This window comes from Rattus norvegicus, chromosome 14 (genome assembly GCF_036323735.1).
Source record: "Rattus norvegicus strain BN/NHsdMcwi chromosome 14, GRCr8, whole genome shotgun sequence".
NCBI classification, from domain to species: Eukaryota; Metazoa; Chordata; class Mammalia; order Rodentia; family Muridae; genus Rattus; species Rattus norvegicus.
In genome coordinates, this window is record NC_086032.1 from 35,768,178 (window position 1) to 35,786,816 (window position 18,639).

General features: G+C 45.4%; 1 protein-coding gene across 8 annotated transcripts in view; it reads left to right on the forward strand.

Annotated features, from left to right (window-relative positions):
• Tec (tec protein tyrosine kinase) overlaps positions 1–18,639 on the forward strand; it is a 109,007-nt gene that overhangs the window by 61,621 nt on the left and 28,747 nt on the right. For 6 of the 8 annotated variants that reach the window (XM_063273685.1, XM_039092512.2, XM_063273683.1 and 3 more), the window contains 3 exon segments: positions 14,084–14,188; positions 17,205–17,286; positions 17,925–18,053. In XM_063273685.1, the coding sequence (XP_063129755.1) occupies positions 14,084–14,188; positions 17,205–17,286; positions 17,925–18,053 (316 nt within the window). 8 annotated transcript variants of the gene reach the window in all.

The following is an 18,639-nucleotide window of genomic DNA, read 5'->3' on the forward strand; positions in this document are numbered from 1 at the left end:
CAGCCTTCCCTCCATCCAATACTTACACTGTATGCAGAGAGGAAAAATTCCCTTCTTCTCTGCTTATTTTAGCTTTTCTGGCGGAGGCCCTAAAAATTAGACTACCAAAAGATAAGCAGTAATTCTTCCCAGTGCGTGGGCACCTCCACGGGAAAAGGGAGATGCAAAGATGTCAGTTAAAGCTAAAAGCTCTTGTTCCGAGCGACAAGCTCTAAAACTGTGCAAAGCGGAGGGACTTTGGCTAGCACAAGAGACAAAGAAGATACAGGTGACCTGCACAGGGCTTGCATGCTGTGTTTGTGTTGCACCAGAGAACCTGACGGAGAAAGAAGCTTAGGAAAGATTAACTTTGGCTTATAGTTCTACTCCATTGTGCCAGGGAATGCTGCTCTCTGGTAGAGGGAGTTCTGTGGTAGACAGAGCCCTTGACAGCAGCCAGACCAGGAAAGCAGAGAGCAGTATCCGAAGCAGCACCAAGCTGGGACCCAAGGCGTGACTCCCATAACCAACCATCACCCATTGTTGATCTACAGGTACAGTTCTCAACCTCCGGGTCATGACTCCCACAGGGGTCCCATATCAGATATCCTGCATGCCAGATGTCTGCACTATGATTCATGACAGTAACAAAAATGACAGTCGTGAAGCAGCAACGAAACAGTTTTATGGTTGGGGGTCAGCACTACACGAGACACTATATGAAAGCCTCGCGGAGTTATGAAGGTTGAGAACCACTCATCTACCGCCTCTCAGCACAGCACAGCCTGATACTTAAACATGCACCTTTGGTGACATTGTCCAAACCATACACATGATTCTCTGTCAGAGTCTTGGATAGTTCCAAGGTGATGGGAGCATGTTTCTTACTGTGGCTGAAGAGACACCCTGCCCCCCGGGGAGGAGGGCCAGGAGGTCAGGAATAGAATACAGGCCAGTGTGCCTTTCCTGTACTTGACATTTTCAGTGTTCTGTACCAGAGAGTAGCCCTGTCTGTCTACTACAGGTAGCACTCCACATGAAAATATGTCCCAGACTGTGTGGCAGAATCAGGAGCGAAGCGCAGTCAGGATGATCCCAGAGCCACCACACCAGTGGTTCTCAACCTGTGGGTCATGACCCCTCTGGAGGTCACACATCGGATAAGCTGCATATCAAATATTTACATTACGATTTATACGGGTAGCAAAATAGCAGTTAGGAAGTAGCAACAAGGTGATTTTATGGTTGGGGGCCACCACAACATGAAGAACTACATTAAAGGGTCACAAAAGGTTGAGAACCACTGCTCTACTCTGTGTTATCCCTGGATAAGTCTCTGATCCCTTTTGGCCAGCCAAATTATGCATTTGCATAGGAGCCTAACATGGACTAATGTTGATGTTCGCTAGCATCCAAGGCCATCGTTAGAGCCTTCCTGACTGGTTAGTTCATGCCTTTGAACTCTTATTGCTTGAGTAAAGAGGAGAAGCTTTAGCCAAAGGTGTCCCCTGCTTTTGTTCTGAAAGTGCTCAGGGCCTCTGGGTGAGTCAGTGCCCACTCTGGTTTCCTGCTGTAAGTGAGACAGAGCTTAAATAGCTCAAAGACTAAAAATAGCCCAGTCACATGAAGCGTCAGTCATCTTTTTAGAAAAGATTTGCAAAACCTGAGGAAGTCAAGGTAAGCCGTTTGGTTGCAAACAACAGATGTTGAAGCCAGACACAGTGGCACAGGCCTGTCTTCCCAGAACGTGGAAGACAGATGCAGAGGAATTGCTGCGAGTTTGAGTCTCGTCTGGTCGACACAGTTTTCAGGGCAGTCGGTACTTTATGACTAGACCCTGAGTCAGAAAAACAGAAAGAAGAAGGAAGGGGAGGAGGACGAGGAGGAAGAGGAGGAGAGAATAGATGTTGGGGGACAGTGATCATTTCTGTTGTCCTCTAAACATCTTACTTTATCCCTAATTATCTCAAACCAGATTCTCATTTCATTTTATTTGGTGAGGTAACCGACGTTTGATAACCGTCCTCCCATGAGCCTTATTGGAGTCTTGAAGGTCACAGTGACCGAGTCTAGGATCTGGTGCTTCACCTTTCCCAGGCCACCTGTGGGTTTAGAGTATTAGTAGCTAAGTTAAGGGAGCACTTGTGTTCCTGTAGCCCAACTAGTTCACAAACAAATGAGACTCAAATTATGGTTATTTCATTTGGCTTTGACAATTACTGGGGGGTCAACCCTAATCTCTTCTTCTATCCGTTGGCCTGGCTATCTCCCCAGCCGTGTACCCCAGATACTTGATGTTTCTTCTGGCCACATGATCATCATCCATCGTCCCCCATGGCGGCTTCCTCTCTCTTCCTCCTTCTCCCCCTGGTCTCTCCTCCTCCAAACAGGTCACTCCAAACCCATCTACCTCTAAGTAATCCCTCCAGTAATTGTCTGTAGCCAAGTTTACTGAATCAGTAGATTTAAATCAAGGAATAAGGTTTGCGCAACAAAAGCTTGTAAACAGAGACCTTCAGGTTTAGAATTTAGCATTACAATACATAGCAACAGACCAAACCTCAGTCTATTCCAGCTTTTTTCCTAAAGGAGTTGACCATTTAAATTCTTTCTACAAACCAACAGAGCTCTCAATGCTGTTACTCATCACATTTTGTAGCTAGAAGAGGGGGCAGAGAGAGCTTGAATCAGTTGTTCAAGGAGAGTCCAGACACTGGTCGCATTCTCCGCCTTCAGCTCCCAGTTACAATTTCTTTATTTCTCTTGATCGTGTGTGTGTGTGTCTGGAGATCAATCTCAGGCCCCGGTGCTTACAAAGCAAGCACATTGCCACCTGATCCATGTCCCCAGCCTCCCTTTGATGCAGCTTAGTCTAACAGTCACACAGATACTGATGGTTTCTAGCCCTGAGAGCATCTTGGAACTAAATCTCTCCAACTCCTCATGCTTTGCACTCTAATAGTCTGTCTTCTTTTCTTTTTGGGGGAAACTCTTATTTGTGATTTGAAATCTGACTCAAGGAAGTACCTCCTTCATGATGCTTTCTCTGATCTGTCCCTGGGTCCCACTGCTATCAGTGGACTATAGACGTCCTTCATCCTTGGCTGTCAGGTTGCCAGCTCCCTGTGTGTTACCAGCAGAAGCTGAATACATGTTGGGTAATGAAGCTGGAAGGAGGAAGGTGTAGGAGAGAGAACAGGTAGTGTAAGGGGAGTCAGTTATTAATCCCTACTCATTATTCTTCCCAAGAGACATGGAACTTTGACTTAGAAGTGGACACTCAGTGTGACCCCCCTCTTCCTTTCATGACAAAACACTGTATAAATCGTGATGTTTTTAATCATAATATCCATAAGCCATATAATCATCTTGGCAATCAAAGTTGCCTATCAAATCCTAACATTTTCCTAGAGCAACACCAGATGTCAGTTGCACTTTGTTGGGAACTAGTGGCAACGACACCAGGCATGCCTCCACCCGCTACCTGTTCAGTCTGGCACAGGTAGCAGGTACTCCACAGAAGGTCACTCAAATAGGAACAGCCGTAGTGGTAGGTATACAGGATGCTTGTGGTAGATGAACAGGTTCAAACTGTACTGAGCAGAATCATTTGAAATAACCAATACTGGAGCCTTGCCTATAAACATGGCCGTTTGTGATAACGTGACCTACTAAGCCTTTAGTGAATTAGCAAGAGAAACCTATTCTCTAGGAGACCACTTAAAAGCTGGCACTAGGCAGAAAGGAGGTTTTAGATGTGTTCACTGATTTCATGACAGTAACCTATGTAATTCCTTGAAGCCATCTGAGGCAGCTGTGTCTGGGCGTGTCATGTGATTCTATGCTCTACGCACCAGTGTGGAGCTGGAAAGAGCAGAGTCAGCCATTGCTGCTGCTGTGTAGGGCTCTGTTCTCAGAGCACTTTGGCAGTGGATGGTGCTGAGAGGCTTTTTTGAGGATGGAATGGGCAGATGTTCTGTAATACGAACGGAGAGCTGACTACATCATCAAGCAAGCTAAAGTGGGGATGAAGAGTTCACATGTGCCTCAGCTGCGAGAGCCAGTGAGAACCGGGGAAGTGTGTAGCCAAGAGTCAGCAAAGAGTGTAGCTGGGTAGCTTGGAGTGCCTCTACAAACCCTTTCTACTCTAAAAGGTTTTCTTCCATTCATGGGAGGCCCAGCTTCATTTATCCCTAGCTAATTTCTTTTAACCTCTGTGTTCTGTTTGTCCAAGGGTGACAGGCAGATGCTAAACCCACCATCACTTTGATAGAGTCCATAGCTCTTTGATTAACAGTGGAGAACTTGGAACGGAATGGTGGATGCAAATTGCTGTGTGCACTTGACCTTTGAGAGCCCTTGTGTAGATAGCAGGATTGTTGGGTTTCCAAGGCTCATTTCCTGTTTTGAGCCCACAGTGCCTATCACCCTAAGAATAGCCAGTGAGTTGGTAATGGCAGTTAAAATATGTGTCTGTGTCTCAGTTCTGTCAGCTGATTATAGACCCTTTCTATATTCCCACAGAAAGTTATTAAAACTGGGTTTCTGACAACTTTGATCATTTAGCATTTGATAAGCATTTATTAAAATGCTTTTGAATTTTTAAGTTTTTAATGAGCATTTTTAACCTTTTATTATGGCATATTTCCAACATGAGACTGGACAGAACAGTATATAGTAAACCCCGTTGTACACAGTAAGCAGCACATGGCATGTTCTGCCTGTTCCCTGTCCTGGCTCATTGCCTTGTGGTATTCTCCACCAATGAGCCTTCAGAATACAAGCTCCACAAGACACAGGGTCTCCAGTTTAAGCAAAGGCACAATGCCAGCTCTGTATTTCTGAATGTACCAACAGAACTTCCTTGATGCCACCAAGTCTCCAAGCTGAGGAAGAAATTGCTTTTAAAGTAACTTTATAGAAATGATAGGGTGTGTTACAAAAAATTACTAAAAGTTGATTTTTTTCAACACCAATTGAAAGGATACTATTAGAGGCATTAACAGTATAGGGGCTTACAGTTCATGATTATCATGGCCAGAGCATGGCAGCAGGCAGGTAGGCATGATACTGGAGCAGAAGCTGAGAGCTTACATCTGATCCACAAACACAAGGCAGGGGATGGCGTGGATTTTATAACTTCCAAGTCCACATTCAGTGACCTATCTCCTCTAACAAGGCCACACCTCCTGATCCTTCCCATACAGTTCTACTAGTGGGGATGAAGCATTTACATATATGAGCCGATGGGAGACATTCTCATTCAAGCCATCGCAGCCAGTTTTACCATATTTGGGGGGAACCTGAACTCATGTCCCAGGGTATCCACAGAAAGTACTTCACTCACCGAGCTGCCTCCTCAGACCCAGCAGTTTAGTATTTTAATGGTAGAGAACCATGCAGATAGCAAGAGAATAGCATAAGTCCGGGGACAGCTTATTTGGAGGGCAGGTTAAGGCTCTGCTTTTGCAGTGCTCTCGCTGGCGTGGTTCAGTTTCAAATAGTTCATGTTTGCAGTCTACACTTATCTGCATGCCCCTGTGTCTGTGTTCCCTTCACAGAGGAACTTTCCAGGTTATGGGCACTGTAGAGGTTAAGTTCTCAACAAGCTGTGAGCTTCTCAACTTGGACCTTTCTAGAAACCTAGCCCTGGGGCAACCCCAGGGTAACACTGTAGGGAATACAGAAGGACCGTCACTAGATTAGCCACTGGCTGTGGTGGGGATGCTGAGCACCAGGATTGGGATTGAGTCCCAAGGACTGGGTATTGTATGCTGTGCATTTCGTTTCCATACAAAAGCCCCAAGGCTAGCCTCCTGTCTCTGAGTTGGTAGTTGCTCACACAGCCCTCACACACCAAGCACACACTTAATCTGATGGGAGAGTTGGCTTATGAGTCTAGTTATCTCTACTCTCATGAAGATATGAAGTGTTAGAAAGAGAAAACAATACAGAGCACACGGAGATAGACAGACAGGCAGACATCTCCATCACAGAAGTAAAATGCTACCTGTCAGTGTGTATTATAGAAACTGAATCCAGAGATGCCTGTCTTCTCTGCTGCTGCTGCTGAAAACAGTGAAGTGTTCTGTACTGGTCAGCAGTGACCGCCATAGCAGAGGCAGGGGAGTGTCCCGACTGCAGTTACTGGATCTGAGAGGATTTTCATGGGACTGTTAGACACAGTGATGTGTGTCTCTAGGACCTGTAATTGCCTGCATTGGCACAGTCTTACGTGAATATTATTCTGTGATTTTAGAAATGGAAATGAAAGTTTTTTGCCTTGAGTTTTTTAACATTGTGTTTTCATTCTGGATAATTAACTAGTTCTCAGCCAACAGCCCGAGCAGGAACCATTTTTAAAACCATAATCCTTAAAAACCACAATCTTCATTTTTATGTGTTGTTAATAGAAAGGCTTTATTTTTATTATTGTTGTTATTGTTATTATTATGGCAATACTTATCAGATGGTCCATATTAGAAGGTTTTTGCGCTACTCTAGAACCTCATTCTTATTAAAGAGAAGCCATCAACCATCAAATTAGAAAAACTTTTATTTTTTATTTTTAATGTTTTTAATTCTAGTTGATTCTAGTTTTTCCTGACCCTGGAGGGGTCTGGATCAAATTCTTCCCATCAGACACAGGAGCAGGTCACAGCCACCCAGCACTTTCCTGCCACTCCCTGATACTGGTCCCTGCCACACTTGTACCTCGTTCTCGGAATTCTGCACAGGTGGAAGAGGAAAAGGCCCTAAAGAATAGGCCTTTGGTGTCTCTTTGAGATGCTTAGTAGAACATGTCCCTCACCTCTAGATAAGCAGGCAGGACCTCTGTGCCCTTCCCACGGGAACTTGAACTTACATGGCAAGCACTTTTTCTCCTTAGCCTGGGAAAAGATCTGCTTTGAAAGTTTCCAGGGTTAACACATTGTGCTGTGTATGTCTTGACCTCTGCCATGACGCTCTGGTGCCTTCGGCTTTCTGGAAGGACATAGAATCAGTACACTGAGTGCCGCTGGGTGAAGCAAGGTCAAGGCAAGATTGCATGTTACGATCCGGACGTGGATTGTCATGGAAACGTGTGGTGGATGTCGGCACAAGCTTTGGTGATATATATATATTCTTGAGGACTGCAAGATCTAGGAATTGTACATTTTGTCTTTTTAGTTGTACCCATATTTTATTCCCTTGCCATAATATTTCATATACATAATTATATATTTTTAGTTTATTTTTTCTTAGTCTGTGTTCTCTAAATGCCTCTGTCCAGGGCATGCTGTGTCAGTGTCTGTCTTGGATCTGCCCGTTTTAGCCGGTTAACAAGGACCTGAGGCTGGCAGGATATGAAACTGTAGGTCGCTGAGTGGCCTAATGGTAGTGTAGCAGTGAGTGTGGCAGCCGGTTGCTCATAGCCAGCCCTGAGAGGAAGGGCGGGAAGCTGTACGTGGCCCACAGTCAAGCAGAGTGCTCACCCGGAGGATTGCTTACAGAGAGGGATTTGGCTCCAACAGACAGCCATTTTATCACACACACCCAAATGTGTTGTCAGCTTAGGCAAAGTTCATATCTTGTTTATATTTAGATTGTTAATTTGTTTTGGTCTGAAAGCTGCATCAGAGCTAGAAGTATAACACCTCCATGTTTTGTCAACACATAGCCAAGTGATATTAAATGTGTATAGCATTGAAGAAGCCAGGGCAGGATTCAAATTCTGGGATGATTGTGACTTTGAGTAAATTAATTATATTCTCCATGGCTTGGTTTCTTCATGCGTGAAGTGGGGTGGCGAGAGTTCTCATGTTATGGTGCTGTGAGAACTTCTTGGAGGTAATATGTGCACAAGACCAACAGAGTAGTTCACCCCTAGTAAGTGAGTGTTAGCAGGGAGTGCCGCTGAATTACTTTTCTATAAGTGCCCATAAGTATTCAAGCTCGAGAAATCTGCTGATGGGTTAAAGTATTTTTAGGTAAAAGTGTTTTGAGAGACTTGGGCTTTCTTTTGGCTTGTGATGTTCAGGTGGCCTCAGAACCTCTCACAGACGCCCTTTCCTGGCAGCTGTTACAGTGAAAGGTGATTTACCAGTACACGTGTGTGTGTGTGTGTGTGTGTGTGTGTGTGTGTGTGTGTGTGTATGCACATAAGTATGTAGGGGATTTATTATGAAAGATTGATTATAGGAACAGGCTTCTGTGACCATGGAGTTGAGAAGTCCCAAACCCCGTCATCTGCAATCTAGAGATTCCAAAGCCAGTGATGATTCAGGTCAGGTCACGTGACTTGAGAATCTCAGGAGCCAGGGGTGAACTCCTCCATCCTTAGCAAGAAGATTGAGTCCTAACAGGGAGCAGGCTGTGCCAATCATCTCAAAGCCAAGAAGCCGGAGCTCGGCTGTCCCAGGGCAGAGCAGATGGGTTTCCCAACTCAGGAGCAGAGTTCACGCTCCTGTTGCGTTTCTCCTTCTGGGAATACCAGGCAAGATCAGCATAAGGAAGGAGAGGAATATTTTGGCTCATAGCTTGCATGCATCCATCATGGTGGCAGGAGCTTGAGGCCACATGCCGCTGGTCACACTGCATCAACAGGTTAGAGGTATTTTTGTTTCATGTATCTTTTAGGCACAGTAACCAAAACTTAAATGGTAACTTTGGCTCTTATGCCAAGCACTGCTGTGTCTACTGCATATGCACTGTGAAAGAGCAGAAACTTGTATCTATACAGAGGGCGGGCCTGAGCATTTCCAGGTCCTTCCAAACATCACAGCTGCTGGTTCAGTAGTCGCTCAAACCCTCCCCAGCTTTCGCATGCTCTGGTCGGGTTGTCTTTTGGTTTTCTCTGTCATGGCTCAGGATGATACTCAAACCCAAAACCGTTTATCCCTGTTCATGCACAAGGCTGTGACCTGATTCCCCAGTCCCACAGTAACAGCTAATTATTAACAGCAGCATGAAGAGTGACTGCTTACCGGGAGGCCAGCAGGGAACTTGCTGTACTTTAGGTGACACAATGAGATTCTGATCAAGGCTTTTAGCAATGATGCTCAGGGTGAGCCAGGCCCAGAAGAACTTTCAGAGGAAGAGTGAGCACTGGGATGTGGTGGGAAGAGAGGTAAATACTTTGAGAGGATATATAATGTATATATCTTCTATCCAATCTATCCATCATCTATCTATCTATCTATCCTCTATCTATCTATCTATCTATCTATCTATCTATCTATCTATCTATCCATCATCTATTTACCTATCTATCTATCTATTCATCATCTATCTATCTATCCATCATCTATCTATCTATTTATCTATCTATCTATCATCTATCTATCCATCATCTATCTATCTATTTATCTATCTATCTATCATCTATCTATCCATCATCTATCTATCTATCATCTATCTATCCATCTATTTATCTATCTATTTATCTATCTATCCATCATCTATCTATCTATCATCTATCTATCCATCTATCTATTTATCTATCTATCCATCATCTATCTATCTATCTATTCTCTATCTATCTATCTATCTATCTATCTATCTATCTATCTATCTATCTATCCTTATTACTCATTGAGATTTACTCAGGATAGACCCCAATTCCTCAGCCTCAGATGTGAGCATTGCCTAATATGGCCTCATACAGCCTTTCTTTGTGTCATTTCCTACGCTTCTGATCCACCCTGGGCTCAGCCACTGTGCTTTGATTTCAGTTCCCCAAATACTCTCCGAGCTCTGTTGTTTTTGCAGCCTGGAACCTTCCTTGCTTTGCTCTACAGAGAAGCTGTTATTTATCCTTTGAAAACCAGATCGGTAGAGCGCTTGCCTAGGAAGCACAAGTCCCTGGGTTCGGTCCCCAGCTCCGGGAAAAAAAGAACCAAAAAAAAAAAAAAAAAGAAAGAAAAAGAAAACCAGACCGGGTGCTACTTTCTTAAAAGCCCAGCTTCTCTATTCACCTCCGTCCTTTCTCACTCCCTGACGGATCAGGAGTCATCCTCTTCTTCTACCCACAGCAGACCCTCTGCCCTCTCCCCTAACCTCGAGACGTCACACAGCCCGGGGACTGACTGAATAAGGCAATGAAGGGACAACTCAAGTGCAGCACGGGAGTGTGGGTGTGTGCAGGACTTGGAGCTGGAGTTTCCGGATGCTGGGAGCTGCCCGCTGTGCTCTGTGGGTGGTGGGAGCCAGCAAGCGCTCTCAACTCCGCCTCTCCAGCCCTTCAAACTTCCAGCTGTGAGATAGGATAGGAAACGCTGGGAAGAATTAAGGGGTCCTGGAAAGAGAAAGAAGCCCCTCATTTTGGAGCCATTTCCTGCTGACTGAGTGTCCAAGAAATTTCAGCACAACAGATAAAATCAAGATAGCTCGCAGAGATAATATCCCACTAAGGACCATCATGCAGGGGTGTTCAAAACAACACAGGAATGTGGCTTACTTGGAGTCACAGTGTCTTTGACCTTGATCTTAACTGCATTAGTACTCCTCTCTGATCCCTGAAACCATTTCACTGATAAAAGCAATTCATTAAGAGAATCACATAGAACAGTTCATTTGATTTTTTTTAACTTAAGTTTAAAACTTTGTGGATTCTTTTTGTTGTTTGTTTTTGTTTTTGTTGTTGTTTTGTTTTGTTAATAACGGTTTTCTTTGCTTGTTCTGTGGAGTGCTGGGATTAAAGGCTTGTACCACCACTGCCAGGCTTTAGCTTTTTTTTTTTTTACCTTTCAACCCTGTAAAGCATATCCTTTGAATAGTGTAACTAAGCCACAGAGTGTGGTGTTAGGGCAATCAGGCTGCGACATCTCTGCCACTCGCTGTCTGGCTGGATATCTCCTTCCGCCCTGACCGTGCCACTTGCCTTGGGTTCTTCAAAAAGCTTCATCCTGTGGGAAAGAGGTCAGACTAGCAGAGGGCTCTTCTTCACCAAGAGTATTGAAATGTCTGCATGCCTGCTAGAAACCAAGGGAAACCTCGGAGAAGACACATCCTGGAGTGGTCTCCCTCCTGCTCCTCCTCAGACTTAAAGCTTAAGTGCATATCGTCTCTTCAGTTCATATTAACTCTTACTACCACTTTTCAAAATTGTTAACTTTTCTTCAGCCTGACACATCCTGAAATTCTTTTCCGTGGATTCCGGGAGCGGACTTTACCTGAGTGAAGGCACTCACAGTGTCTTTGTTGACACACTTCCTGTGGTGCTGGAAGATCTTTGGAGCTGAAGGTCCAAATACTAATTAGCACGTTGGGAAATTTTCACAGAGGGTGTGTATAAGTTACACACTATCAAAGTCACCCTGTTTTTCTGGAGATAGTGACCTAACTCTGACACTGGCCTGTAGTAGCCATGGCTGAAGTGATTTGAGGCAGGCATTTAGAGACAGACCACGCCTTCGTGCTGCAGGGCCAGCAAGAATAGTCTCCCAAGGGTAGAACAAAGATGGAGTAAATGCCACCCTGGCCTAAAGCTAGTACCTCTGGGGATGAGGGATGAGGGATGAGGGTTCACAGGATTTCTGGGATATTTCTCAGCTTTCTACAATGAACACACGTGACTTGGTAATAGAAGGACAAAGCTCTCGCAATTTCTTTGACCTGTTAGTGAGTGCAGGCCCAAGGAGCAGGACGGGAAACCTTGCCTGACCAACATTGTGTATCAGGTCATTTACAGGGCCCCTGGTCACCCTTCCCTCCTGCCTTTGGCTGTCCTCAATCACTCTGGTCTGCTTTGGAGTTTTTACTTAGCAAATAATTCCGAGACTGTTTCTTTAAGCCAGACATCCTTGTAAGCACTTCTGCAGTATTAGCTCATTTAACCCTCATACTGTGCCTGTGAAGTTGATACTGTTATGAGTCCCATTTTTCAAATGGGGAGTGATGTAGGAATGTGATTTTTTTTTCCTCTCATGGCTTGTTTATTCTGCTGGGGTCTCTGTCTCTCCCATCCCTCCTCTGACACCGAAGCCACGGTTCTAAACATCTTTTTGTCCTTACTGTTTGGAGACAGTTTCTCTGTGTAATCCCCGACTGTCCTGGCAGTCACTCTGTAGACCAGGCTGGCCTTGAACTAACAAAAGTCTGGCTGCTCTGCCTTCAGAATGATGAGATCAAAGGAGTGTGTCACCACTGTCCCCCTTTTGTCTTGTGATTTTTTTTTCTCTCAACACCATTATTGGTACAAGGTAGATGGTGGATTGAGAAACCAAGGGGAAATGAGAGAAGCAGCATCAGGATGACCCAGAGGCAAAGCTGTCATAGGACAGTGTCGGTACTCTCTTGGTTAGAAGGCAAGGCAGTCTAGCAAGTCCGCCAAGCTTGGTCATCGCTGACCTTTTCTTTTTGAGGTCGCCTCTAGCCAACTGTGGGGGTTGAAGGTTGCGGAGTGGTTAGGAGAGTGGGTGGGAAGGAAGTGTAAGCTGAACATTCAGCTATTCTCTCAGAAAGGAAGGAGAAGACCGATGGCAGTAGGCCAGCCCACAGGCAGGTGCTCGATCTAGATGTCTATAAGCAGAAGCAAATACTTGGAAGAGAACAACACCATAACCTGTTTCTCCTTGTAACCCTGCTGTCCTGTAACTAGCTGTGTAGACCAGACTGACCTTGAATTTGAACCAGGCTTGTAGAACTTCCATGCTCAACATCCCCACTGTCCAGTCTGGGACTTGACTCCGTAGTCCTCCCATCCCCTGCAGCTTGGGCATCCCAGGGGCCAGAGGGCTTCGGCAGCACTCAGGGACTTCTGCCCTCTGGGACTGTTTTCATCTGATGTGAGCTGTGGTCTCATCACCCACAGAATGAGGAGAACAGGCCCTCCTTATGGGATGCTGTGAGCACAGAGCTGAAATGATAGCTGCTGTCTTACAGCTACCGTGTCCTTTTTATTTTGTCTTAGAAACAGGGGTAAAGGAAAAGACAACGCTAAGATCTTAGAGTGCCGCTGAGATGCAGGAGGGAGACCTGGGAACCTGCACTTGGAGTGGCTGTGGGCCTTTCTGTAAAGCAGTAAGAGTTAACCCCTGAGGGAACGGTGAATTGGTGGCAGGCAGGGCTAGTGGCCTCTGGAGTAGACACACAAGACCGGAGAGCAGCAGTGAAGGCCCAGTGAGGTGTGGGGACGGAGGACAGGCCATCTGTAGCCCCCTTCAAGGGACCAGGAACAGAACTAGAGATGGATTAGAGTATCTGGAGGTAGAGGGGAGGGAAGGAGAGAAGGAGAAAAGGAGGGAGAAGAAGGAAGGAAAAGGATAAAAAGATGAAGGAAGGGTAGGAGGGAGGGGATAAATAATGAACTGGCTGAGAACACACACACACACACTCACACACACACACTCACACTCACACACACTCACACACACACTCACACATACACACACTCACACACACACTCACACATACACACACACTCACACACACATACTCACACATACACACACAGACACACACTCACACTCACACACACTCACACACACATACTCACACATACACACAACCACACTCACAACCACACACATACACACTCATACACACATACACACAATCATACTCACAAATACACACGCTCATACACACACACACACACACACACACACACACACACGTGGGGTAACAGGGAAATGAGGCTAGTGGGGGGAAGCTGCTGATGACGTGAGTAGGGGCAGGTTTGAAGTGTTGCCCCTTCAACTGAAACAGGGGTCTCACTATGTATCCCTGACTGTCCTGGAACTTAGTAGACCAGGCTGGCCTAGAACTCACAGAGATCTGCCTGCCTCTGCCTCCTGAGCACTGGGAGTAAAGGCATACTCCTTGCTTGTGAAGTCTTATGTCTGAAGATGTCATGCCGGCTGGCCACCGAATCCCAGAGATCTGCCTCCTTGGCATTGGGATGATAAGGACCTCCCTGTGCCTCACTGTTTTCACATGGTTTCTGGGGCATCAAACTCAAGTCCTTACGCTGGTAAGGCAAGCACTTTACTAACTGGGCTATCTCTGTGTTATCTTGCCTGCTGTAAGTTGTAATCTTCTGAGTCAGTAATTTTATCATCAACTGTAGTCGGTCAATAAATAGTTTTCTTATGTGACACGTCTCCTCTTTCTCTTCTCACAGAAAAAATACAGAAAGGGATTCATTGATATTTCAAAAATCAAGTGTGTGGAGATAGTGAAGAACGACGATGGGATCATTCCCTGTCAAAATAAATTTCCATTCCAGGTGAGTTAGCAGCCGGTGCCAGGGTCTGTCCTGTTCCCATCCCACATCACAGTTTCCTGTTCTGGGTTTCCTGGCTGGTTTTCAGGGTGCCTTTGCCACCTTCATAGTCCTTTCTTTTCTTCATCGACTGCGTAAGTCTTTGGAAGCCATTTTGTTTTCCTTTTAGCTGTTGTAGTTTACCACTGGTCCTGAGTCACTTGCTACACCCCAGGTCTTCACTGCGGGTCACTTTAACCAGGGAGCACAGAGGAGTGGGCACTGGGACTGAACACAGCACACTGGGGTTGTTTCTGTGACTGTGAGAAGCTAGAAAGTAGCCAGAATGAGTTATCTCAAACAGAAATGAGACGAAAGGGCTTCTTTTGATGAAAAGGGGCACTAGTGGCAGTTCATGTTGCTAGAACTACACAGCAGTCCTGTCACACAGATGGGGCAAGCATTCTGCTATTCTCGCTTATGACCAAGGAAAGTGAAGCTCACGGATTGTAAAAGGCTCCTTGAGAGTCACCTTGTGAATTGAAGAACAGCCAGGGACGTGTACTGGTGAGCAAGGAACAAAAGCAAGTTCATTGAAAGGATCTGGCATGAAAAGACCCTTCAGATGAACCTTACAGGGAGAGGCACTGTGGGAAAACAGGAGAGTGCGGTTGGTTCTTGAGAGAGAAGGATGTGCAGTGTAGCGGTACAGTGGGGTCCTGAATGGAGAGAGAGACTTTCAATTCTACATAACAAAGAGGGTTTCTGTGAAGGGAGGAGACTGGAACCCTAGAATCATCCCAGGTAATCAAACTGTCTGAGATGCCAACTAGATGTTTATTATTCAGACTAAGGGCAGTATTTCTAGAAATTCTTGTACAAAGGCAAAATGCCCCGTTACTAAGGTAATAGTGAGAGCTAAATCTGCTCCATCAACAGAGATGCTGGCTGCTAGGCAGATTAAGCCAGGCAGCATCTGTAACGTGTTTAGATCAAACTAGAGAGCCAATAAATTATTCCACTAAACAGATTATTATTATAACAACACTGTAAATTGTGGGATGGTCCAAGCACAAGCTTTCCTTTCCAGATAGGCCTGCCAATTCAGGATGACTTTCCTGGTGTACTCTAATTCATTATTCAATTATTCAGTACCGAGCTGGCGGCACAGACACCTGGGTAAGATGTGGAAACCAGGTAGCAAGTATGAAAGTCTCTCCAAGTGTCCATCTGCGCTGTGTCTCTGGTATCCCTCTTTCTGTCTTACACTGTGACATTTCTAGATATATCTTAGAAGTAGGCTCACGTCTGACACATTTTTTTGTCTTGGGTAGTCCCACCGAAGTGTAACTGTATGAAGTGAATGGGAAGGGTTGACCTGCCAAGCTGGGCCAGGATCAGCTGTGACCAGTGAGACAGTGGTTCATTTTTTCACTGTGATGGGTATTGTCTGGGTGGAGAGAGGTTTATAGTAGAACACATTATGTTTTAGTCAGTCAGGTCTGCCTCGCGACAAACCATTAAGGGTAATGTCTCAGAGCAGTGACAGGATCCTAGGTTAATTTTCAAGGCTTATTATTAATATGAAATTACAAAGTAAGACTAATCATTTGCTTGGAGCCACCTTGGAAAGACACCTAATGTGTGGGAGCCTGGGCTTAGGAGTTGAAATCCTTACCTTTTTGCACTACCTACAGAATGGTAATAGACAGTTAGGTGGGGCAGGGTTAGGGTTAGAGGACACTGTTTTCAGTCCCTACTGCATGAATGGGGCCTGCTGAAGTTATACAGCAGGGTAGGGTATAGTGAGAATTCTGAAAATTTGGTTTCTTTAAAAAACACAAATATTGTAAGAATGTTTTCACTTTAAGCCCGGGTGCGGGGACATGGGGCTGCTTTGAAGCAGCTGACTATGATTTGCCCCGTCCTTCAGCAGGGACGTAGGTTTGCCAGCTGCAGATAGTTTCTGTGGTTGTGAGGTGTTTGGAATTCTGGGAATTTTTTGGAGGGTCTGTACATGCTAGCGCCCTGATAGCTGAGATCGTTGGTTGTCCAGGGGGTTGTTTGCTGTTTGTTAGTAGCTGGGCTCAAAGAAGAAGGAAAGAAAGAAATTAGATTCAAGGATCTCTATTTCTCTATCTCTGTTCTTTCCTTCCTTCTCTCCCATCTAGTGATGGGGGTAAAACAGGGTGGTGGGGATAAAGAGTAGGAAAAAGAGGAACCCACAAAGCAGCAAAGGGCAGCTACTGTAGGTCTTGGCTGGGCCCTGATGGCGAGGTTGAGTTAATAGCCTGGAACTGAAAGACTCAGCTTGTCAAAGCCTGCTCTTACATCTACTAACGGGGCAAAGGGAGAGACAGGGATGATACTGAAGCTCATTCAGATGATTTTTTAGGAAAATGGTGGATTCCAAGAAGCCCCATGGCACTAAGGTTATCCACAGAACTTTAGTCAGTTAAGTTGAGTAAGTGCCAAGCTCAGTGAAGCATCCTGATGGCTCATCCTGATGGCTGTCGGTACCCGTTTTCCTCTGTGAAGATACAATCCTGGGTCTGGGCAGTCAATAAATTCCTTGAGGACCTGAGCTATATCTCAGTACCCACAGAAAAAGAGCCAGGCGTGGTGCTGTGTGCTTTGATTCCAGCCCGGGGAGGTGGAGGCAGGCAGATCCCCGGGGGCCTTCCCGCCAGCGCCTAATCTACTTGGTGAGTTCTAGGCCAGTGAGAGACCTTGTCTGAATACATTGGGTAGATGGTGCCTGAGAGACAATATCCAAGGTTGTCCTCTGGCCTTGCACACACGCACACACGCAATACACTTTCCACAGTCCATTGTAAAACATACATCCAACTTGATGAAATTAAGAACTAGATGCGCTTTTGTAACTAAGGAATCCAGTTCCTTTGGAAACCGTACTTCTGAAGTATGGACTCGTTTTCAGCCATCCGAGAGGAATGTACCGAGTCTGCCGTACCGGGGATGCTGCTGTGGAAGGGCTGTGTCTGAGGATCATCACCGCTCTCGCTTTGTTTTGTTCCAGGTTGTTCACGATGCTAACACACTTTATATTTTTGCACCTAGTCCACAAAGCAGGGACCGGTGGGTGAAGAAGTTAAAAGAAGGTAAGAACCGATGCGTTTTATGTAATTTTAGGACATCACAGAAAAAAAAAAAAAACCCAACCCAGAAGTATTGCTAGCATAGCTCTTGCATGTATAATAAATCATAATGAGTATCTCTCCAACGACAGTTTTTGTAAGTGAATACACATTGAATACAGCTTTCCTTTTTAGGATCTTCTTTCTTTCTAGTTTTTTTTCCTATGAAGAGCATTTTTCTATTTATTGCACCGTGTGATTGGAGGTGATAGAAGCATAGGCTCTTGTGACAGGCGGATTTGCGTTTCCTAAGAAACTTGGTGTGGATGGAGTCACATATACAGGACGAAATGCTTAAATGTTTTACACAATACTCCTCACTTTGACGGAACACAATGGAAGTGGGTATCAATCCACCATGGAGTAGCTGCGATTCGCTTCTCTTCACATGCGTGTTTCCCACACAAAAACAAAAGGAGGGAGGAAGGGGGCGACAGAGAAAGAACCATCCAGCCTTGCTGAATACCGAGTGTATGCTATCACAGTGGCATTCTCATAGCAAGCATGTTGGTAGAGGAGGAAGTGACGATCGACAGTTACTCACCAGTAGTTTTGGTTTGTTTTATTTCACTAACCATTATTTGTGTGTCTGTGAATTACAGAGATAAAGAACAACAATAATATCATGATTAAATATCATCCTAAATTTTGGGCTGACGGAAGTTACCAGTGCTGTAGACAAACGGAAAAACTGGCGCCCGGATGTGAAAAGTACAATCTTTTTGAGAGTAGTAAGTATTCGTCTGACTGTTGAGCTGTGACGGATGCATCGTGAACGTGCTGTTGGTGTTGGGAGAAGTGATGGGATTTTGATGCTGGTCCAGTGGAGCACACAACCCAGAAAAGTACATATGCAGGGCACATACAACCTCTGAGAGTGATGGTGTTTGTGTAGCTGTGGGACCTTGCAGAGGCGAGGTCTCTTGGGGGAGCTTTTATTACAACAGTGAGGCCTGTTAAAATGAGTCGGTTAAAAGTGTGGACCATAGGTGGTGATGCGTACCTGTGATCCCAGGCTCAGACTCCGGGCAAGAGGCTAATTCTTTACCCAGGACCCCTATAAACCCTTACGTGAGAGGCTCTTAGTCATGAGTGAAAACCACAGAGACCAAAAAACTACTAGTACTGAGGAGGGTGGGATGTCCTATGCTGTCACCCTGCACTGTGACTACCATGTGAGTTGCATCAATGCAACTTCTGGGGAGGGGGATAGTGGCCATTTGTCAGGGCTGTTGCCTTGGGCAAGAACAGCTCCCATTCTGTGTCCCTCTCTCTGAATCTTCCTGGGTAGTCAAGCTGACATTCACCTAGCACATA